At 39.6% G+C, this 24,045-nt stretch overlaps 1 protein-coding gene across 2 annotated transcripts; it reads right to left on the bottom strand.

The window, feature by feature from the left end:
- Positions 1-7,207: 7,207 nt before the first annotated feature.
- viml (vimentin like) lies at positions 7,208-23,633 on the bottom strand. 2 transcript variants are annotated; one of them, XM_017707396.1, is made up of 9 exons: positions 23,050-23,633; positions 20,886-20,946; positions 16,665-16,760; positions 15,152-15,313; positions 12,437-12,562; positions 10,599-10,819; positions 10,080-10,123; positions 9,911-9,996; positions 7,208-7,590 (listed from the first exon to the last, which is right to left on the bottom strand). In XM_017707396.1, the coding sequence occupies exons 1-9, from the start codon at positions 23,532-23,534 to the stop codon at positions 7,549-7,551; spliced, it is 1,323 nt and encodes a 440-aa protein (XP_017562885.1). In that variant the 5' UTR covers positions 23,535-23,633; the 3' UTR covers positions 7,208-7,548. The 2 variants fall into 2 exon arrangements, 1 of the variants encoding a protein (XP_017562885.1); XR_001858270.1 differs by lacking the exon at positions 10,080-10,123.
- Positions 23,634-24,045: the final 412 nt, after the last annotated feature.

Genomic DNA, 24,045 nt, shown 5'->3' with positions numbered 1-24,045 from the left:
TGGACGCCTCCCTTGGGAGGTGTCACAGGCAAGTCCACCGGGGAGGAGACCCCGGGGAAGACCCAGGACACGCTGGCATGACTATATCGCCCAGCTGGCCTGGGAGCGCCTCGGAATCCCTCCCAGGGAGCTAGTGGAAGTGGCTGGGGAAAGGGAGGTCTGGGCTTCATTGCTCAGGATGCTGCCCCCGCGACCCGAACCCCGGAGAAGCGGAAGATGATGGATGGATGGATGGATGGATGGATGATATAGTGTTTTTACAGAAGCACTTTTTGCCGAGGTGTGCATGTGTACATTATATATATCATGATTAGATATCATCATTATTATATATAGCCATTATTGTGCATATTGCTATACACAATGCACCTTCAAGGCATGATTCTTTCTGTTATTTTCTTAATATAACATGTAGCATATCAAATCATCAAATTAGAAGATGAATCTACATGTTTTAATAGGTACATCAGTAAGTTTCTCATCACTCTGAATGACTGTCTACATTTTAACCATTTAATCATGCCATTTTTTTACATTTTGATCAAAAATTGGTGGCATTCCCCTCTCATGTAACCACTGAGCAAAAATGTGTTCTTCATGTTTCCTGTATACTTCCTGTATAATAGCTTGAATACAACTGTGAGTTATTAATATGCTTTGACCCAGAGTGCTGCAGCTCCTGAAGTGTGAGTACGTGCAGGCCGTCAGGTCTGCGGCCAGTAGACTATAAAGTGGACAGGTTGAAAGTTAGCACACTCCGGTTCATGCACAAACCTTTCTTTGATTCATAGACATGCATGGGCATCGTTTGTGCTGTGATTTACATCAATAGATGCTGTTATTCTGCCATCAAAGTGTTTTTTCTCTGGAAGAGTAGAGACTGGCCTTCAAAGCCCTGATCCTCTTTTCCTCACCGGCCTATTTCTCACTGGACCACAATAAGCTCCTGTGAAGCGTTTTTTTTTTTTTCTTCCTAGCAGTGGACTGTCTATACAGACAGATGGCCAAAATCACACAAAGTGTTTTTTTTACGAACCAGCTGAATAAGAACTGTATGCTGTAGGCACACCTGCTTCACCACAGGGTCACACACATGCAGGCTCTGACCGTCCACCCTGTTTCATGTATTGGGCTTGCAGGTCATGAATATGAGTGTCTAAAATGCCAAATCGTTCTGGTAGAAGGTTCTGGTTCAGCCTGTTGCTAATATTTTCAGTCTTCAATCGAAAGCCCTGAATTACAGAGTAAAATTTAAGACTGGGTTTTGTCCAAGTTCTGGCTCTCCAGGATGTCATTTTTACCCTTAAATTACAGATCATTACTGTGTAATTACATCATTAGGTGGTTTGATTTGAAATGCTTCACTCTATAATCTTAAAAAAGATGGTCCCTTTTAAGTAAAATACTTCTCTATAGAATCATGAACACTTGCATGCTTAAAAGTTTCTTTGCAAGGTGAAATGGTTCTTCAGACTGATGGAGAATGGTTTCTAGCACCAAAAAGGGTTCTTCTATTGTTACAAGCTTAATATTATAACAACAATTAGACTGTGTGGGACCATTTTCATAAATGTTCTATATAAAAAATGCTACATATAAATCATCTTCTCTATCAATCTGAAGAATCATTTTACCATGCAAACCACCATTTAGGCATGCAAGTGTTTCTTTACCTGTTCATGGTTCAATATAGGACAACTGTTTTTATTAAAGAAGAACCATATTTAAGATTTTTAAAGATATTTTAAGAGTGTAGAGAAACTTACCAAGTCAGAATTGTTCACAGTGTTGGTGACTGAAACCAGACATCTGAAGAGTGCAATGCCTCTAAAACGTACATAGCAGAAAGCTGTGACATAAAATGGTTATGAAATATCTGCTTTTTAACGGAGATGCCGTTTGAGATTAGATTAGATAAGGTTTAGATAAGATTTAGGCCTTATGTATGTTTTTTAAATCAGTGGGGGAGAGGTGCATGCATGGTATGGTAAAAAAAATACCCAAAGAAAACGTATTTCTTCAGATTCACCACTGTTATCAACACCGTATATCACTACTCAGAAGACTGATTGAAAAAATGGCTATATTGTAGATACTGTGATGTCTGGTTCCCATCACCACCACTGTAAAGAAATCCGAGTCAGCAAGTTTCCCCACGATAAACCATTTTCCATACCAATGACTCAAGATACTCCAGATACTTTGCCAACATTATTATATTAAGTCAACAGAATTCGCCTTTAAAGGACAACTCCACCGATTTCTTTGAATTTTCTGCATAAATAAATGATTACGATGTAAATAAAGCCATTCAGAGTGGTTTGGTGTGGAATGCTTAATTCTAGAGAAACTTAGAGTTAGAATCGTTGACAGTGACGGTGATAGGAACCAAACGTCTCAAGTGCTTCATGCTGCTAAGCCTTCCTCACAGAAAGACAGTGCATGAAATGGTTCCGAATACTCAGCCTGATGTCTGAGACATTGTTTCACGCTAGTTTTGTGATAAAGTTTTGGCGTAAAACATATTGTAATCAATTTATTTTAATCAATTTAAAGAGGAGGGGTACATTAAAGGTGTTCTGAGGCAAAACAGTCCCCAAAGAAAACTTCCACTATGTTCCACTACTTTACCATCATCAGCGTTACATATAAAAACTCAGTAGAAACAAGTAGGCTCATTGGAGGTTTTGGATAGTAAATAAAAAGGCTATATTTGTGTTATAGACATGGCGACCCCTGGTTCCTATCGCCACCACCATAAAGAAATATGAGTCAGTACGTTTCACGTTTCACCTCAAAACACTCTGGATGACTGCTTTCATCTCAAGGATCGAATCAGACGTTTTGAAAAGCCAGTGGAAGTTTCCCTTTAAAGGAGAACTCCACAGAATTTACAAATACTCAGCCTGATGTCTGAGACATTGTTTTATGGAAGTTTAATGACAAAGTTTTGGCCTAAAATGAATTTTGATCAATTTATTTCACTCCATTCACAGTGGTGGGGTGTATAAAAGGTGTTCTTTGCTGTTCACTGGTGGGTTTAGATAGCCATTAAATGTTTGTGCTGTACACAAGGCGACCCCTGGTTCCTACCACCACCACCACTGTAAAGAAATCAAAGAAGAGTCAATACGTTTCACCACAATGAACGACTTCCCCCCCAAACACTCTGGATGACTGCATCCATCTCAACCCCCGATTTAGACATTTTTGAAAAGCCAGTGGAATTTCCCTTTAAAGGAGACTTTTCGAAACCTCTGCCTGAGTAAATGATCAAGACGTAAACAAAGCCGCTGGAAAACAAGCTGAGTCGAGAAGTTTCTCTACAAAGAATCATTTCACTACTGTCTCAACGACTGAATTGTGCACACGTTTCGAAAAACCGGTGGAACTGCCCTTTAAAATTTGTGTGTTCGTGTGTCAAACTGAAACTCAGGCTGTCTATCCAAGTGTCACGTCGGCTGGTATAGTTTGACGTATTCACGCCTGCAGCTGCTTCTAAACGGACACCGAAGTACTTGAACTTGAGTGTTTGTCAGAGACGCGAACTCACCGGCGCTGGGCTCTCTCTGCGCCTTCCTCCTCTCCGGCTCTTTCTCCTTCTTCTCCTGCTCGTGCTCGTCTCTCTCTCGGTCTCTCCGCTCGCTCTGCGGCTCTGATCCCACCTTCACCTTCAGCAGCGCGGGGCGCGTTCGCGCCAGCGCCGAGGTGACGGAGCCCATGCGCGCGTGGCTCAGAGCGCAGCGCGCGGCTCCATCGGCGCAGAGCGCGCGCCAACCGCCGCCTCCATCACCAACAACACAAACACACGCTGTGCGCGCGCCCCATAGCGCTCCTCCCGTATTTATTCCTCTCAGCCTTCACCGGGACGAGCTCAGCTCCCAGCGTGCAAAAGTAAGCGAACCCCGCCGGGGGTGGAGGGGGGGTGTGGGGGTGCGGGAGCGGGAGAGGGAGGGGGGAGCGGTCGACGGAGGCACCACGTAAACAAGAGTGTAAAAAGCTCTCTAAACCTAAAAAAAGGCCACAAATCTAAGCTTATAAATCTAAAACTGCAATTAAGAGCCCATAAATCTAAATTCTGAATATAAACATAAACACGAGTGTTTAAATGGTCACTCTAAAGTACCAAAACCAACCGGAAGTTAGCCTACGTCCACGAAAATTAGCCTTGTGAAACCAAATCTCGTTAAGTTCATCCTCGTTTCCGCACAGCACTAACTTGAACGCGTATGCCGTCAAATATGAGTAATAATAATCGTTTTTTTAGAGGAATGTCATTTGTTTTACTCATTCACATTGTCATTTTTTATTTTCCCCCTCAAAACAAAGTCACCTGACCTCCGCGGCCAACTCACCTGACCTCCGACGGCAAGTGTTCCGTTAACGCCTAATATCACATTCATGAGCAGAAACTTTGCAACTTCATCTCTAAGCTCAAGTGTATTTCCCTTTAAATTGAACCCATCTGATTAACTAAGAGACTAAAATGGGGAAAATGTATTGTTTATTCCTGATACTCTCTATGAGCTTCTTTCCTTCTTTCTGTTGTATACATATTACGTTTCCCACCTTAACGTCTAAATTAATATATAGTTCATTAAGTGTTATGTACGGAGCCCTTCTGGTGACATCCCATATTAATAAAAACTATGCATAATTAATAAGGTATGGGACATATCCCATAGCACATGACTTAGTAAGGCGTGGGAACAACATAATTAAGCCTTGACCACAACTTAATAAGGCATAATCTCATTCCCATGCCATACTATCTCATTTCCACGTCTTAATAAATCACACACAATGATCTAGTTCCCATGCTTTAATACAGGCCAAGCATTAATTTTAATATGGGATGTCAACAGCGGGGCTCCATAGTTATGAATTATTTGTATTGCATGTATTATATGTCATGCCAGTTCATCATAGGCCTACCTTTTTGAGCTCTGAATGTGCAGTGCATCTTTTATATATGTAAGCACTCTTTTTGTGTTATCTGTATAACAATGAATGCATTATAAAATACTTTCAAAAATGTATCACTGCACATTATAGCCATGTTTATTATGTATTATGAATCATTAACATGATGTGTAATCAGTAGTATTCATAATACGTTGTATTGTTCATGCCGAAGACACTGAGTCCTGGCTTGCATAGTGCTTTATGACTAACAAACCTGCCTCGTAGCAGCAGCGCAGTCATTTACTCGGTTCCATGTGCTCTTGGGGGATTTGTACTTCTCTGAACATTTCCAAATGATAAAACTTTTGCTGTGCTCAAGTATACTTGTGAGTGTAAAATCTAGTTTTTCATTTCTGTTTCAGTTCTTCAAATGCCTTTGGGTTTAATTTCATTCTGTTGTGTTGGTTCAGGTGCCAGGATGCTTTGCTGTTGCTGATCCTTCTCAATTTGAAGGTTTAGGATCTCATTTTAGATCAAAAGGACACCAGAAGAACACCTTTGGGTGCTATATAGAACCCTTTTCAAAAATGTTCTATATAAAACCTCCTTCATGATGCAAAGAACAGTTTAATCATGCAGAGGGATCTTTGAGTGTTCATGATTCCTTATAGCATATTTTCTTTTACTAAATAAGCATTTTTAAAGAGTGCAGTTTAAGGAAGATCTGACATTTTTACTTGTAGATAGTTTTTGTTTGCTACTTTTACATGTTAAATCAATGTTTCATTTGTTTTCAAGATCAGTTTTATGCTACTCTGCTACCAAACATTTGGTACGAGTTGTACTTCCCTGGAAGCCAGTGGGAACACCGCCTGTATCAAGGGAGGACTGGGTCATCTCAGCTGGGAAACGACAAAACCAACAAAACCATGCATGCCAAGCAACACAAACCAGGTCAGATTATTCATTTCTTCCCAGTTATAGTACGTCAGTAAGAAACTGTTGGGCCATTCATTATTGGTTCTCCCTTTTTATTATAACATGGCATCCAACCAAGGCTTAAATACGTTTACTGATAAATCTTTTTCCATCTACAATGATTATACCACTAAACAATCTAATTCCGGTCAAAATGTATTTCTTTATGATTTGTCCTATTACTGACTGCTTCTTTTAGTCCTTATCTTTTTCCCATTTTCATAGCAAGTTCACCTTAAAGGATTGTGAGTTTTTCAAACTTCAGCATTTTTCAAACTACACTGCAAAAATTCTTCAGAGAACTCAAAATATCAGATGAACCAATAAAAGTTGCACAAAGACCCAGGGAACCTCAGTCTGTGTTTTCTTTCTAATTAGGTTAACATTGTTCTTTAATAATCTTTTAATAACTGCAGAAAATCCGATTTGATCAGTTATTCATTCCAAACATACACATGCACTTGGGTAATTGAATAGTGGGAATACTTTGGGTCTGCTTTGCAATCCACCAATAAACTCACAGAAGAAGACGTGACATAAATGTAACGCAAAACTCAAACATCATGCTGCAGCTTTTTTTTTAAACATCAAGTCACTTTAGAGGAAAATCTGAATATACATCATATCCAAGATGAACAATGTTTAAATCCTTTGCTTAGTCAAGCATGCAATTGGTTTCAGGGTCCCTCCAGATGTGTTTTGTGCCATCTCATGGGTTTTGCTGTTTCCAGGACAGCACTCTGTTATCGCACATGCGCAAACAGAAAAATGAAAGAAATCTGAGTAAGGGTATCCATGCACTGAAAAATACATGTACTGAGTTAAAATCCAGCTCTCTTTATCAGATTTCTGGAAATACAATGGCAGCCTTAATCCTCTCTAAGAAATATGCGTATGCTGTTTACATGACCACTCACACAATAAACTGCTGAAATCTGATCATGATTGTATTATTGGTGTGCATGTAAACACAGTGTATTTTATTGGAAGCCTAACATTGGCTGGACAGCGTTGGTAAAACAAATGAACCTAAGGATGACTACAAGCAACTGGTGAGGAAACTCAGAAATGCATCATGTTGCCTTGATATTTTGAGTTCTCTCAGCAATTTCCTTAAACAGTATACCTGCAGCATCCTGTTGACAGATGTATACATTTATAATAGAATCCAGTGAACGGTTCTTTCTGCACCTCTGAGTCAACAGTTTTTCAGTTATTTTATTAAACACAGGCTAAATGATGGTCTGTGGAAATGCTGTAGTATTCCAATTTCTCTCCTACGCACATACAACATGAACTGTCAACAAAAAAACACACATCACTGTCTCCATCCTCCACAGACTTTATTGGTGCAAGTATTTACTGACAACGTTCTGTTGGCTTATAAAAGCTTGTTAAAGCAGTTCCAGTCTGATCTATTTAAGTAAATACTGAAATGGCTCTTATCAGAGGGCCGCTATTGCTATTACTGTAACTTCAACACCTAGACAGTGGATCTAAGTCCTTAATCTGGCAGAAAAGGCACTGGAAAGCAGTCATTTATGCGCATCGAAGGGGTAGCAGCTGTTTCTTTGCGTCTATAGGGAGCGTGAGTGGTGCTCTTTGTATTATGTGTTGCTGGGCGAGTCAGACCGAGGTGTGAGGTCCAGCGGGGCCAGTTTCTGGTCACTCTAGATCTTCATGGTTCTGGGTAGACTCATTAATCACCTATAAAATCCAAGTAGAGCAAAACAAAGGACTATGAGGACAATGGAAAGGCCAAGATAGAAAGCTAGCAACTTAAATTTTCAATGCTGGTGCAAAAACAGATTTTTAAGGCAACTACCATTTTGAACAAGCAAACGCATGAATGGGAATAAACACACTTGTTATTACAAAGAGGTGTGTATTCTGAAAGCGTGCATGCTGTGAAAATGATTTGTAGTGGCGGACTGAAAATTGTAAGTTCATTAAATATTAGATAATAAGTTTACATTAAAAAAAGAATGTAAGACGCAGGTTGTTGTTGTGTAAACTTACTATTTGATGTTCAAATTTGTTGAAACTTAAAAATTCAGTCAGGCAAAAATACATTAAGGTTTAATTGCAAACCATGGATATTTAAGTTTTTTCAAGTAATTATTTTACTAGTACTATAGCAGGTTGTGTTGGGATAAAATTAACTTTTTAAAAATATTTTTCAAATTCTTTTTTAAAGGAAACAAAAAATGTAAAATGTAAAAATCTTTTTACTGATCTGATATTTCTTCTTTACAAGCTTCAAAAGGATTTTTTTATTGAAGCACTTCACTTAACATGATAATCTAAAAGGAGGCTATAATGCTGAAAGTACTCTAATATTCTACTACAGGACGAAATACATAATCCTGGTATTTGCCAAACCCAGACTCGTTCATCAGACTGCCAGATAGAGAAGTGTGATTCATCACTCCACAGAATACATTTCCACTGCTCCAGAGCCCAGTGGCGGCATGCTGTACTCTACTCCATCTGATGCTTGGCATTGTGCATTTTGATCTTAGGCTTGTGTAGCTGCTCGGCCATGCAAACACATTTTATGAAGCTCCTAATGTGCAGTTCTTTTGCTGATGTTGTTTCCAGAGGCAAAACTTAGGTGACTGGTTTTAGGTCTTCGTGCTTTGTGGCTGAGCTGTTGTTCCTCCTAAGTGCTTCAATTTCACAATTATAGCACTTACAGTTGACAGGGGCAGATCTAGCAGGACAGAAATTTCACAAACTGGCTTGTGACAGAGGCGGCGTCCCTGTCATCCTTGGCAGCCATGTTAAAAGTCACTGAGCTAATCAGTATGCCCATTCTACTGCCAGCGTTTGTCCAATGAGACTGCAAGGCTATGTGCTTAATTTTATCCACCTGTTAGCAAAGGGTGTAGCTGAAACACCTGAACTCAATAAGTAGGAGGGGTGTCCCAATACCTTTGTCCTTCGTATGTGGTGTTTGATGACTGAAAGACTACTGAGGATTAAAAAAATCGGTGTAATCTGTCATTATGTGTGAGATCTTCCGTGTTTTTAACATCGGTTAGGATTTTAAAAACCCTGTAGTGAGGACTAGGCATTATTCACTACCCATTTGTTGTTTTGCATCTAAACGTAATGAGGTGAAAAAAGACTAGTAATACTGTCTGAGGTAACAGATCATTAACAGACCATTCGTGTTAGTCTGTTTAGAACTTTGACTGCCTTTTCCCGTATAAATTTCAAGCCACTACTCCTACTATATTGTTTTGTTTTGATCTTGTTCTGAACATGATGGTGCGTATCCTCTTAAACTCCTTGGAAGCACCAGTGGTTCCAAAATACACTTCGTCATATTCTTCATAACTTCCATTTTTCATAAGCTACATTCAAAAGGTGGCTGTAACTGTTTCCTTTCCAGTCAAATAGATGGGTGATGCAAGAAGAAGAATTTTATAGAATAGAACAAGCTGAACTCATAATTTATTTGTTGACTGAAAGTCGACCCATTTTTCCACAAATCTGTGCTATAAACTGTAAACAGATGGCGTCTTTTCAGTGATCTGCTCTGTAAAAATTATTTTTAAAAAATAATACAGAGCGTCTAAGATTTTTGGCTTTCTGCAGTAAATTGTAAGCATATAGTAATATGTGTGAGCATAAAACACATGTTCTGTTAATGTGAGGGAAGCTTTTACAAAATAAACTGAAAATTTGCATTTATTTCATGCAGTTACTGAATAACTTGCCTTACGATTTGGTCATGTAAATTCAGATGGAAAAAAACAAATATACCCTGGAGAATAAGAGGAAATAGCAGTGGAGTCAGGAAGCTGGTGTGCAGTGGTTTTTAGATTTGAAAGAGTTTAAAGTTATTTTGTTTGCAAATGTGTCAATGTATTGTTACATTTTGAAACATGTCTAGGGCTAAAATGCCTGGTCTTATTTTATTATAATTGTTTTAATTGTTTTAAATACTTCATCACCATGTCCTTTGAGTTCTTTGAATTTTTTATTTTTTTTAAATGCTTCAAACAGATTTGAAACCCACCTGGCCATCTCTGGTCTCAATGGTCTTGATGAGCACCTTCTTGGTTGTTGTGCTTTCAATCATAGGTCTGGACTCCAGCATGGTTTCTGTGAAAAAGATCCACAATAATAGTATACATACAAAAAGCACATGAGTCTTATGTGCATGAGTGGTAAAACTAGATACTCACCTCTCAAATTGAGGGTGGAAAAGTTTGGCAAAGGGGTTGAGATTCTAAAAGCAGGAGAGTATATAGATTAAACCACTACGTGACCACTAATATCCACTTCTAATATCAAAACAAGAGCAACAAAAAGGGTTCTTTGGAGTGATACCATGGAAAAGCCACATGTGGTTCCTCAAAGAACTTAATGGTACATGTTTTTAAAGAATCATTTTTAGAAAGTGTGAAGGTGACTAACCTTTTTAAGGACCTCCCACATAATATAGGTTCTGTATCAGATTCTATATCAATCAAAGCTGTGTCATAGAAAATATGCCCAAGCTAAGAGCCATTGAGGAGCCTTTATTTTTAAAAGTGTAGAAGCCCATATTTATTAATCATCCCAGTACAAGACAGCTGATCTAGGTTCATACTCACATAATAATATAATTCTGTGCAATTCAACATAAAAGGCCAAATCAGCAGTCTCATTAAGAAAAGATTCCTGAACCTTCAGCGTTCATTTGTGGTCTGTTTTTCACCTACCTGCTCTCCTCCCCTTCCAGCAGCTTCCTGTAGGTGGCAATCTCAATGTCTAGGGCCATTTTGACATTGAGCAGATCCTGGTACTCCCGCAGGTGGCGGGCCATCTCATCCTTCATGCTGTGGATGTCTTCCTCCAGACGGCTGATGGTGTCCTGGTAACCTGAGGACTCCATGGCAAAGTTCTCCTCCAACTCTTTCATCTGACGCTCCAGAGACTCATTCTACAAACAGACAGAGAGAGCGAGGTAACAGAGTTATCTTAATATTGTATGCAGCATTGATTTCAAAACACTAAGATTCTAAGATCCTGTACTGCATTATATTGGGTTCTCCCATGGCAAACTCATTTGATTCAACTCGTCAGAAAATTAGCAAGTCCAATCAAGCCCCACGTTAAGTGGATTATAGCAGGGAAAATACCTAGACTGACTTGTATACAGTGTCTGCTTATGTCCAACAGCAAGAGGAAAAATAAAATCTAGAAATTCTCATTGCTGTTACACTATATGTCCAAAAGTATGAGGACACCCCTCCTATTTATTGAGTTCAGGTGTTTCAGCTACACTTTTTGCTAACAGGAGTTAGACGTGCAATCTCCATAGGCAAACAGTAGAATGTAGTAGAATGGATGACTTTAAAACAATGTTATAGGATGCTACCTTTGCCACAAGTCATTTTCTGAAATGTCTGCCTTGATAGATCTGCCCTAGTCAACTGTAAGTGCTGTTGTTGTGAAATGAAAACATCTAGAAGCAACACAGACTCAGCCATTAAGCGGTAGATGATGCTAACTTGCAGAGCAGCTTTGCCAAGTGCTGAAGTGCGTGTTAAGTAAAAATCATCTATCTGCTAGTATGCATAGTACCAAAAGTAATTTATGGTCGAGGAGGGGTAATTTTCTGGGGCTGTTTCAGGGTTCGGGCTAGGCCCTTCAGATTCAGTGAAGGGTAATACCTAATGCTACAGCACACAAAGACATTTAAGACAATTATACGCTTCCGTCTTTGTGGCAACAGTTTGTAGAAGACCCTTTCCTCTTTCAGCTTGACTGTGCCTCTGGGCACAAAGTGAGCTCTGTAAAGACATTGTTTGACAAGTTTGGTGTGGAGGAACTCCAGTGGCCTGCAGAGAGCGTCTCATCCAGCATCAGTGTCTGCAATGCTCTTTTGATTGAATGGACAAAAATTCCATCAGACACACTGCAAAATCTTGTGGAAAGCCTTGCAAGAAGAGTGGAGGCTGCTATAGCTGCAAAAGAGGAACCAACTCCATATTAATGTCCACGAACTGGAACTGGATGTCCAACAAGCTCATATAGGTGTGATGGTCTGGTGTCCACATACTTTTGGCCGTATAGCGTAATAAGCATATTCCACTAATCTTTAAATGCTAATTTTAGGAGCACTGAAATTAAAACAAAACAGCAATCCATTTTAACTAGTGGAAATTAGAATAAAAATAGGTTAGCATGAATATTAGCATGTCCTGAGAAATCTTGGTTGATTATAGGAGCACTATGAAAATGATAATCAGATCTAGTTTTGAAGGGAATTTAGTGTGTTTGCAGTGCAAAAATGATTCAGAGATTGTTTTAACTTAAAGTTCACTGAACCTCAAATAAGTTAACAGAAGGTAAAGACAGATTATTAAAAGAATAAATCTGTTAATGTTTAAATGTTACAGAACGCTAAAGTTCTATGAATTCAAAAATTTAAAGCAACCAAATGACAAGCTTTATTAAGTTAAAATATTGAATCAGTTTTACAGGGAGGTGAAGGACAAAATACAACTGAATTGGGATTCCTGTTTGTTTATCAAGCCTTGTGTAATGCACTTACTGTCCCCTTGAGGGCATCCACGTCACAGGTGAGAGCCTGCACCTGCCGGCGGTACTCATTGGCCTCCTGCTTGGCTGCACGTAGAGCATCATTATTCCTGTTGGCAACTTCGGTCAAATCAGCAAACTGCAAATTCACACAGATAATAAGATGGTTAAGACCTATAAATCTAATGAGTGAAAGAGGAGAACAGCTGAGGTCCCTGTATTGTCAGCTGGAATGAATAAGAGAACAAGAAGAGAGACAAGGAGAGAAAAAAGAAGTGATAGTTGAGGAGAATAAGAGAAAAAAAGGTTAAAACAGCTGCAAATATAAAAATCATACAAGATACTGTAAGTGACTTGATGATCGGCTGCCAAGAGAAAAAATCTCATCTCCAGAATCGTCATTTATAGACTGTAATGCAGCAGTAAAGCCAAAATGTTCTTATTTTTAATCTTATATTTATTGTTCTTATTGTTAATTGTTATTGTAACAAGCTTTTATTCCATCGAATTTTATACTACATGAATGGGTCAATTAGTTCTAAATTGTTCATTAACAATATCCTTTCCTGTAATTCAAAGTCAATTATAAGCCAGAAAACTCAGACATGCTGCTTGATCAGGAGTATGTAGGTGTTTCAGACTGAACAACCCCTTAACAGGTGATTGTTAGCTAACTATGCTAAAAGGCACATATAAGTTGGTTTATTCAGAATGACAGAGCTGAGAGCTGTCAGATGTTTGCAGTTGTTATTTCATTTATTTATGGCCAAAATAACCATGTTTTCCATGTGTTTCTTTGCCACATGTGTGATATTACTTAGAAGTAATGTGGCATGTATTGCCACCAAACAGAGCCCATCCTCTGGCACTAAGAAGTCCATGTCATCTGTAAACTCCCAGATGTAAATCTGCCTCCGTGTTTCAAATGTTTCAAATGATATAGCAACCATCAAATCATGCACCATGACTAACTGTAACAGTCCTTATTAGTTCAATAGCTACGATGTTCATAGTTAACTCTGAGCTGCTAGCACTGTAAAGGTAATACAGTAAAATTGGATATGATATAGCTTAGTAAATACTACCTGGTTAGCTAGCTAAGATGGTCATAGCAAACTGAGATGCTGGCACTGTTTTAAGGTGATAAAGTAATTTGGAAACAGTATAGCTTAGTAAATACCAGCTACTTACCTTGCTAACTGGTTCAACTATAGGATCAACTACAGAAATTTGGTTTAGGGGTAGGCGGATTGAACTATTGATACTTCTGAACCTTTTAAGAATCGATCTTTACACAATAATATTGATACTAGTTTTTAACTGCTTTAAGCAGTAAACTGAAAATTATAATTAAACTAGTAGTGATTAGAAATACCATGGTAAATAAATATGTAGGATAGGAACTACTTTTCTTTGTCTCCCTCACAAATGATCAGACAGCCTGCCTAAGACACAATGCATGCTCTATAATGGCAATTAATTTTTTTTTTTTTACAAAAACAGACATCCATCCATCCATCCATCCATTTTCTAAGCCGCTTCTCCCTCAGGGTCACGGGATAAACAGACATGTGGCAGCTTATTAAATACTATTGCAGAGGCTTTTAAATATGTCAAATATGTCTACTTTTTTACTGGTTTTCACTGTAGAAATTGCAAAGAATTTCCCCTCATAAAAGTACCAGTACTGGTATTTTACTTCTTTTCAAAATTTTCAAAAGATTTCTGTAATTTAAAGGATGAAAAAACTGTCCTAATTCTGATTGGTAAAATGAAAAGCTTACATCCCAAGCTTTTTCCCACCCAACTCACATCTAATATAGGATACACAAAAATTTTACTTCACTTGAAAGTCAACAGCAAATTCATGTGGTACCTTATATAACAGCAAAAAAAACCAACTAAATAAGTTGGTAGACCCTTTAAAGAGCCATCTACTAAAACCAAATGCTTTTTTAAAATACAAGAGTTTGATGTACAATGTACAAACACAAGTTTTAAAACATATCGTATATTCCTGAGTCCTTACAGTCCATATATATAGAGAAATTACGCTGCAAAAAGGGATGTAGCATTTTTGTGATGTCACGAAAATCAACGCATTCACATATATCTGCCTACTCAGTCAACAGCAGATTAGCTACACCCATCCATGCTGAAGCTATAAAGAGTTGACTTCATGAATGAGACACAATGAAGAGCAGCTAATCAGAACAAATGTACATATTGTCACTCTTATACACAGAATAACTTAAACAGCCTTTTTAAATGTTGAAGAATAATGATAAAACTGAAAAAAAACATGTTAAATGCCACACAGTTGTCATAAGTTCATGAGGTGTACTTCTGTTGAACCTCATGTGAGAGATCAGCAGAGACAGAAGCAGATAGTCACGAGTGGTAATGAGATTAAAGAGTCAAGCTTAAGTGCGTTGTGTTTACACTGTACTATTGCTCATCACACCCACAAGCCCATTCTGTTTTGACGACTCAGACAAGGCCTCAGGCATGTGGTCATTGGTAGAGTTAATTAAGCAGGGTTTGAAATCAGCATTTTTGTGCAAAGTGGAACAAATGTAAACGGGAGAGAGAGAGAGAGAGAGAGAGAGAGAGAGAGAGAGAGAGAGAGTTGGGGGGCTGCCCAAAAGCTGATTTGCAGAGAAAAGCAGATATTTCCATTGTGATTGCAGATTAAAATTATGAAAAACATGTGCCATGTGGTCAGCACCTTAGACTTGTACCACTCCTCAGACTCCTGTATGTTCTTGGTGGCCAGGCTCTCATACTGCTGCCGGACGTCCCTGAGAGCAGCAGTCAGGTCAGGCTTGGCCATGTCTAGATCCACCTGTGCATGCTGCTGCTGGATTTGAGCTTGGACTTCTGTCATTTCCTAAAGAGAAAAAGTGGGAGAGATTATGGAGTTGGCCTAATGTACTATAGGAATTGTTGTTATTATTGGCACTGTTGGTAAAGATAGGAGAGCCACAGCAAAGACCTTAAACATCCCTGTTAGTACATTTTGTTCAATAATATGCCATTGGAAAGTGTGAAACCACAACTAATTGAAACAATAAGCAATGAACTGCAATGCACTAATCTCCAAAAATGAAGCAAAAAGATGCATGACTAACAATTGCGCATGCGTCTTCAGAACTGCTTTGGAACAATGTGCTCTGGATAGACTAAACAAAACCAGAACTCTTTGACAATAAATAGCTCGTATTGTTTTGAGAAAAGGCTTATGTGTATGATCCCAAGAATGCCACATCTACAGTCAAGCACAGTGGTGGGAGCATCACAATATGTGGCTGGTTCACTGCAAACGGTACTGATTGACTGTATCATCATCAAAGGAAATATGAGTGGAGCGAAGTATCAGGATATATAAGAGGAGAATTTAATCTCATCTGCGAAATAAGGTGAAAAAAACGAACCCGTCAACAAGAGAATGACGCCAAACATGCAATAGACTCGAGGCTGGCTTCTGAAAAAAGTGAAAAAAGTCTAGTCAACCTCTTCACTTTCATTTTTAAGGATTTGTGAGTCTGACAGAGAGATCCTTGGAAGCTTGGGGAATTGAAAGTGGTTCAATTCCAATTCTACAAAAAGCAAATTACTTCTTACTGTAGTTGTCTCAAAGTTGGAATTGCCAACAGTGGTCACCAACAAAGTACTAATGACATTAACTTGTGGTGTCTGAATCCTATCAATTTTATTTTTTTTCTTTTATGCCTATGAAAACACATGTGTCTTAATACTTATTTTCCTCACTGTAAATATGAAGAGGCCAAAAATTCCTGTCATTCATCAGCGAATGCCCATATACCACTGTTAGTACAAGTAAGACATTTAAAGCAACTGGAGCTGTAGCGAAACTGCCTAGAATCTGTTGCTGCATGCTTAACAGACTAGTGAATGGCTAACACAAAGTGTACATCAACATGCGGGTTACTGTCTATGACTGTACCCTAGCAAGATGAAGCTACAAGGTAGCGGTCTCTAGTGGAATGGCCAGTGGGAGTATGTTGTATATCAGCACAGATATACAACATGTAGTACTTTTCCATGGTGAGATGTAGCACATGGAGGGAACAGTGAAGTGGGTACATAGTGAGTGAACATGCTTTTGTGTCACACTTCTTCATAGCATGGGTTTTAAGCGGCGGAGAAAGTGGAGAACCTACTGAGAAGAAAAAAAGAGATAAATAGGCCAGGGTGTGAAACTGTGTAACACTTCTGACCTCCTCATGAAGCTTCTTCAAAAAGGTAATCTCATCCTGCAGAGAGTCCACTTTCCGCTCCAGGTCCACCCGGGCAAGTGCTGCATTATCCACATCCTGTTGGAGCAATCACAGATAATGTCACTGTGACAAAAACAGTGCATTTGTAGGAAGGAAAAAAAACTAAGAAAAAGGGAAATTGCTCTGCTTTTTAAAATGTCTACATTATTCATTGACTGAGATGTTCAGGCATTCAAAGTGGTTTGGTGTGAAACAATTTATTGGAACTTACTGATACAAATACAGTCATTTTATTTACTATCCAAAATCACCAGTGAGCCTACATGTGTCTTCTTGTGTTTTTATATGAAATATTATTTTTAATATGTGATTTCTGAATTATACCTTATTCCACAACTAACAGTGTCTGCCACATTGTCTGGGTGGCTCCCACTTCTCTTCCTGCTGACTGAAGCATCATATCCAAGCCTAATATCACAATCAATCTGGGTTGAGCTCCTTTACAAAACACTGCCTCTGTTTTTCTACAACGTACCCAGGCATCCACAGCCTTGGCATCCAACATAACACCATAACAGTTTGCTTTGTCAGAGCATGGGGGAAATCAGCAGTGAAGCAGCTTTACCCAGCTCTAATACCACAGACAAAGCCAGCCATTCAAGCCAGTCGCCCTGCAGCAGACAGCCTGCCATGCCATGCCCTGAAGATATAGTCTTACTGGAGCCTGAGCTCTGCTAGAGCTTTAACCAGGCCTGAATTTTTTTTAACAGAACCGGAAATGTAGCCAAAGATGTAGCTTCAGCCTGGCTTACAGCATCAAACTTTATATCCACACTGTAGCCCAACAAAATGCTATCCAAACCTGACAGTAGCCCAGCAAAATTGTCTGAATCTGACTGTAGCCTAATGAAATTCTGTCTGAACCTGACTGTAAACCAACACAGTTGTCTGAACCTGACTGTAGCCCAGCTAAATTGCCTGAACCTGACTGTAGCCCAATGAAATTCTGTCTGAACTCAAATGTAACACCACAAATTTCTGGCTGAACCCGACTGTAGACCAACACAGTTGTCTGAACCTGACTGTAGCCCAGCTAAATTGCCTGAACCTGACTGTAGCCCAACGAAATTCTGTTTGAACTCAAATGTAACACCACAAATTTCTGCCTGAACCTGACTGTAGCCCAACATAATTCTGTATAAACCTAACTATAGCCCAACAAAATTGTCTGAACCTGACTGTAGCCCAATAAAATTGCCTGAACCTGACTGTAGCCCAATAAAATTGACCGAACCTGACTGTAGCCCAATAAAATTGTCTGAACTTGACTGTAGCCCAAACAAATTCTGCCTGAACATGACAGTAACACCAAAAAATTCTGTTTGATCCCAACTGCAAAACACCTTTGTCATACACAAAACAATTATGTTTGAACTCGACTGTAGCCTGACAAAATTTTGTCACCTGTAACCCAACAAAAATTCTTTCCCAACTTGACAACATTCTGTCTGAACCTGATTGAAGCCCAACAAAGTTATGTCCTAACTTGACTGCAACCTGACAATTTACTGTCTTACTTATCTGAAATTTGAAACTGACCAAATACTTGAGAGATAACATCTGAACATGACAAAACCTGATGCAAATAGTCGGTCTTATCTGGTTCAGAAAAATATTTTAATCAGGCCTGTGGCCAAAAGATAAATCTGAGTACTAACACAGCATGACCCCATTCTTCTATAATTGTGTTTGTTTTGCCATAGGATGCCATGACGATGTATGACATTATAACTTTCTTGCACTAGCCTGTTATTAACATTTTTCTGCTATCTAATATCCTGTCAGGTTTTTGTTCAATATTCCACTTACATATGCAGAAGTTACTGAAGATGTTATCTACTTATCTCATATGACATGAGGGGTGTTTGTTGGGTGCAGCTGATTGTTGTGCTTGTTTTTAACCTATGCAAGGCTACTTGCTGAATTTTGCCTTTGGTCAGGTTATTTAGTGTAGTGCTGCAATTCTGCTACACTCCTAAACTGAAAGGTATCTAAATGGTCCTGCACATATGGTTGTAGGACAAATCTTTGCTCTGCGCCATCAATTCACTGTAATACTGTTTATATTATCAGCTTTGAGAAGTAGCTGGTAGTTTTAAAGTTAGAGCTTCCATTACCTACTTTTCAGAATCTCATCTCCAGTACACACATACACACTATGGTTTGTGTTTCTGTCTTTGTAGGGTATTTCTAATACCTTCTGTATTACTGTGTAAATGCTGCTGTGCTACAAGCTAGGAATGTGCATTCTGACTAATTTTGATATTCATGTGTCCGCAAGAGTTAATGAACTGATATCCAATTGATCGTGGGCAAGGAAAAAATGGCCAGCAACAAAGTACCTTAGCTGAAATTAACACTTGGCCATAGACTTAGTTTTCCAGGTGAGAGATCAGGTGTTAAGAGGCTAAAAACATACTGTCATGATTGGCCCCTCCCACTCCTCCATGTGCTTTTCTGTTTTGGTCTGGTCCATATGCTTTCTTTGTCTTGATTCCTTCCCAGTCCAGCCCCCTTGTTTTCTGACTCCTCCCCTGATTGTTGCCACCTGTGTTTTCCCTCTTGTATCCTGTTCTTTGTCATTATCCTTGTTTGTATTTAAGCCCTGTGTTTGCCCCTTGTGTTGGCTGGTCTTTGTTGTTTGTGCTATCTGTTGGAAGTGTTTTATATGCTAGTGTTTTGTTATTCTGGCCTCCGGTGTGTGTTTCAGTCCTTGTTTATTTTGTTATGTCTGTCCCTCCATTTCTCCGTGTTGGCTTGTTGAACTGGGACTGTTATGACCATGACCCTGGATTTGCCCCAAATAAATCTTGCTTTTCTCCGCATATGTGTCCGCCTCATCATAGCTCAACGTTACACATACGTAGTACAAAAAGGTAGCAGCAAGAAAAGAATACATTGGGAAGCATGTTTAATTACTCAAATAAGGATAAGAAATATCAGTAGTTTTTATGTTGGATGAGTAACTGAGGCTGCCTACTCAGATGTGAGCTACAACTACAGGCAACTAGCACAACACTTGGAGACTCAATGCTGATGAAGACTTGCTGTCTTACAGAGTTGTGTAACTAGTAGAAACTAGTTAGCTTGACTCAGGTACATGTGCGTTGGTAAAATATTGATGGATTTGCACTCTCGAGTGTTTTCAGATCATAATATTGTCTTGGCAAAGTAGAACCAATGCCCAGTGCTACTCAAGTGGCCGGGATAGCAGGCAGGTCACTTCTAACTATATGCTTTCAATTGATGGTAGGAACTAACACTAGAACTAAGTAGGAAACAGCCCAGCACAGAATAGGGCAACTAACACTGCTGCACTAATAACGTCCACAACAACATCGGAACAAATGTCTCTCTTCTTACTGGGAGTGTGGCACCTTCCAACAGACTCTTTGTATGGCCACTTTGCACTTAACATGACCTCAGCATCCACATCTGCTTTTTACATATAAGCTGCTGTTTTTGTGAAGAAGAATTGTCCTCCTAGACACCAGAGAAATGTCCCCACGATGTCACATTCTTGAGCACATGATGTTTTCCATCATTATGTTTTCCATCATTATGGGGACATTACATCATTATGTGGCTATACTCATATGCTCACACTCGGTCTACACTAATTCTGAGTGTCCATTCATAAACTGTGCTGACCGCCCATCCACATCACTGCTCCTGTGTCCAAAACAGCTGAGCAGACTGCCAAGAGTGGAATCTCTGAAATCACCCACTATTGCTACAGCCAGGGTTCATCATCATCAACGTCAGTTATAATGAGCTAAAGCAAAAGAGTCCACTATTCAGGGTCATTACTATTCTTTGTTATAGTATTTAAATGATTAATTTCATAGTCTATAACATTAATTACATTTAGATTGAGTTTATGTTCTGTATCAGCAAGTGTGAGCCTGCACCGCTAACTTTTTCCATTTATTTTAAACATGGAGCAGGGTAGCGGATGGTTTTCTGCAGGCAACAGTGTTTGCGCAACAATAATGTTTCATTAAATTTAAATCATAATCTTTTTATTTTTAAATTCTGAAAAAAAATTATTTGCTCATCAGTCTTAGCCATTCCTGATCTCTGTCTTGATTCAAAATTGACTACTAAAAGTGTTGTCTGGTCTCGGTCTTGATTCAGGCTGGCCGCAACTGGACTCCATACCTGTCTGAAGCACTGCATGCTGTTCTCAGCCTCTTCTCTTTGTAGAATCTCCTCCTGAAGCCTAAGAAGAATGAACGAAAACATGAGTCATATCTTTTGATAACAGCTTTACAATGAAAATGTTTGCCAAGTGCAATAATAAACACATTCTTCACTGAGGAAGATATTTATGTGAGTAACTATGTCAAATTAGAGAAGAATTTCCCCTGTTTAAGGGCTGAGAATAGGCTTAGAAAGTCATTTGCATCTGTTCATTTTACCTGGAAACCATGAAAACACTGGGGGAAAAGTGATGCATTGAATTGACATGATTCAGATGTTCCACATTAAGAACATTGGATAGATTTACTTAATAATTGCCAAAAGCAAGCACATTGTAATAAAAAACTATGGTGTAATGTTTTGTTAATATAAAAATAATGTATACACTTGAATCCTGCCAATTCAGTACATCACTTTTTTGAAAGAAGCCCTGCAACAGTTACAAGAACAATTTTCTACATTATACATTGATTCAAACCTCTAATACACATCAACTCATCTTCTGCCCTGTTCCACTTTTTACAGTTGTTTGCAGCAAAAGTTTGGGCGCCCCTGGACAAATGATGTTTTGTTGGTTTCCTAAGTGAAACTAAGTGAACACATCCTCTACAGAGAGCACAGTTCTGCAGATTTCAATGAATAATTAAAGCTAAATTTAACATTTATTTTGAGGAAAAAATGCAATAAAACATAAAATGTGGAAAAGTGCAAAAGTTACAGCACATTATTACAACAGATGGGAAGGACTTTGCATGCACAGCAGATGAAACATCCTGTTTCTCAAGTACACTGTGCTTATGCACAGCGGCTGACTAGAGTCTTATGGGTAATTTTCTTGTTTACTTGCTATTACGTCTCAAATACATTGATGCTGTAGCATCTAACATGGAGAGTTTACATTTGTCTTTAAAATCTAGTGGTTTAAAGGTTTAAAATCTTTGAATTACAGATGATAAAATATTAATGAGTACACATCAGGTCAGTCCCCCCCACCCCACCCCACCACTGCTTCTGCACACCAGTCCACTTTTCCCAGCCTCTCCACAGCAGTTAATCCCTGCCAGGTGGATATTTTGGCTAGTTTCACTCTACACTCTTAAAAAAGATGGTTCTCCAAGCATTCTTTGGTAGAGGAGCTGGCTCTGTTTAGAACCATGCATTATATATAGAACCACTTCATGTTTAAATGGGTTTTTTTGCATGGTGAAATGGTTCTGTGGATTGAAGGAGAATGTGTGGTATGATGCATTCTCCATCAATCTGAAGCACCATTTCACCAGGCAAAGAACCATTTAAGCATGTAATGGTTCTATATACAGTGCACGGTTCTAAATAGAGCCAACTCCTTTATTAAAGAACTCTTGAAGAGCCGTCTTTTTTAAAAGTGTAGTTTGGGATACCAAGAGTAACCAGATTAGGGAAGAACAGAGGCTGACAAAGTCAGTTCCAGTGCTGGCAGTCACACTTCTGTCTATGCGCTGTAAAATCTGGGACAGCAGAGGTTGATTTGAAGTGTTTTTGAGTTTTTTTAAGTGCTTTTTAACACATTCGAGTACTTTTTTTGGTTGAACTGATGAAACATTTTTACAATGTATGATAGTTTTACTTAAAGTAACAACACTTTTACCAGAGGACGGATTTAGGCTCCTCTGCTAACACTGTAAAAAAAAAACAGTTCACTAGTTTAACCTAAAAACAAGCCACTGAAATAAATAGCCTGAATGAAAGAAGGCAAAGCAAAATGTTAGTTTAGAAGGACAAACCTCAGACACATCAACTCACCTTCTGCTCTGTTCCTCTTTGTGCAGTTATATGCAAAAGTTTGGGCGCCCCTGGTCAAATGACCAAATGCCCCTGGTCAAATCAACAAAATTTTGTAAATAATCATATCTTTTTTCTGTGTGTTCACTTATTTTCACTGAGAAAATCAACAAAACGTCACCTGACCAGGGGTCCTCAAACTTTTGCATGACTGTATATGTAAACACCATCTCTGTTTGCATTTTTCTGCAGCCATCTGTTTATGTTTGCTTGATTGTTTGTTTGTTTAACATGTTTCCATAATGTAACTCAAAGACCTAATAATAATAACAATAATAATAATAATAATCCTCACGCTCACTTCTCTCGGAGCCTCTCGATGTCCTGTATTAGATTATCTCTGGCCACCTCGGCGCGCGCCTTCTCTCCGGTCAGCTCATCCACCTGCCTGCGCAGCGCGCGCAGCTCCTCATCGTAGATCTCCGCGGCGCGCGAGGCCCCCTGTCCGCGGCGCAGATGCTCGAGCTCTGCGCTCAGCGCGCGGTTCCGCTGCTCTGCCGTGCGCACCTTCTCGATGTAGCTCGCGAAGCGCTCGTTCAGGGACTGCAGCTGCGCGCGCTCGTTCGTGCGGTTCGCGCGGAACTCCGCGTTCACGGCGTCGCTCAGAGAGAAGTCCGGCGCCGGCGCGGACAGGGACAGGGTGGACGCGCGCGCCCTCGCGCTAGAGATCGCGTGCAGCACCGGGGCGGAGGACGTGCGCGACCGCAGCGAGGAGGAGAGCACGCGGCTCCGGTCATCGCCGAAGCGCCTCCGGTAGGAGGAGATGGTGGAGGAGATTCGGGACATGCTACTGCCTGTCTGACCCTCTGAAGCTCTAAACCTCAACTTCTGCCTCAGCTGGACTCACTTAGAGCTCGGAAAGACGGAGTGAAGGCGGCCAGCTTTCAGCTCCACACTGACCACTCCGCTTCAGCCTGTATTTATAACCCCCTCCTGCTGCCCTCCCACTTACAGGAGCCTCCTACTGCCCCACTGCCTCCACACTCACACAGTGCGTTCTGACTTTTTAGGCTCAAATGGAGAACTGAACTCAACTTTACAGACAAGTTTTTACACTGTTTACAAATTAAAAGGTCTAACTTACTAAGGTGTGGGAACAAAATGATCAAGTCGTGACCACGGCATCATGCCTTATTAAGCTGTGGTCAAGACTTAATGATCTAGTTCCCACGACATACTAAGTTGCGGCCATGCATTAGGATCTCGTCCCCACGCCTTACTGAGTCAGGGCCGTGGCTTAGTTATCTTGTTCCCACATTTCATTAAGTCATGGCCATGCATTATGTTAAGTTATACA

The sequence above is a fragment of the Pygocentrus nattereri genome, chromosome 19 (assembly GCF_015220715.1).
Source record: "Pygocentrus nattereri isolate fPygNat1 chromosome 19, fPygNat1.pri, whole genome shotgun sequence".
NCBI lineage: Eukaryota > Metazoa > Chordata > Actinopteri > Characiformes > Serrasalmidae > Pygocentrus > Pygocentrus nattereri.
Note: the sequence above shows the minus strand (reverse complement) of the source record. Positions and strands in the feature narration are given on the sequence as shown.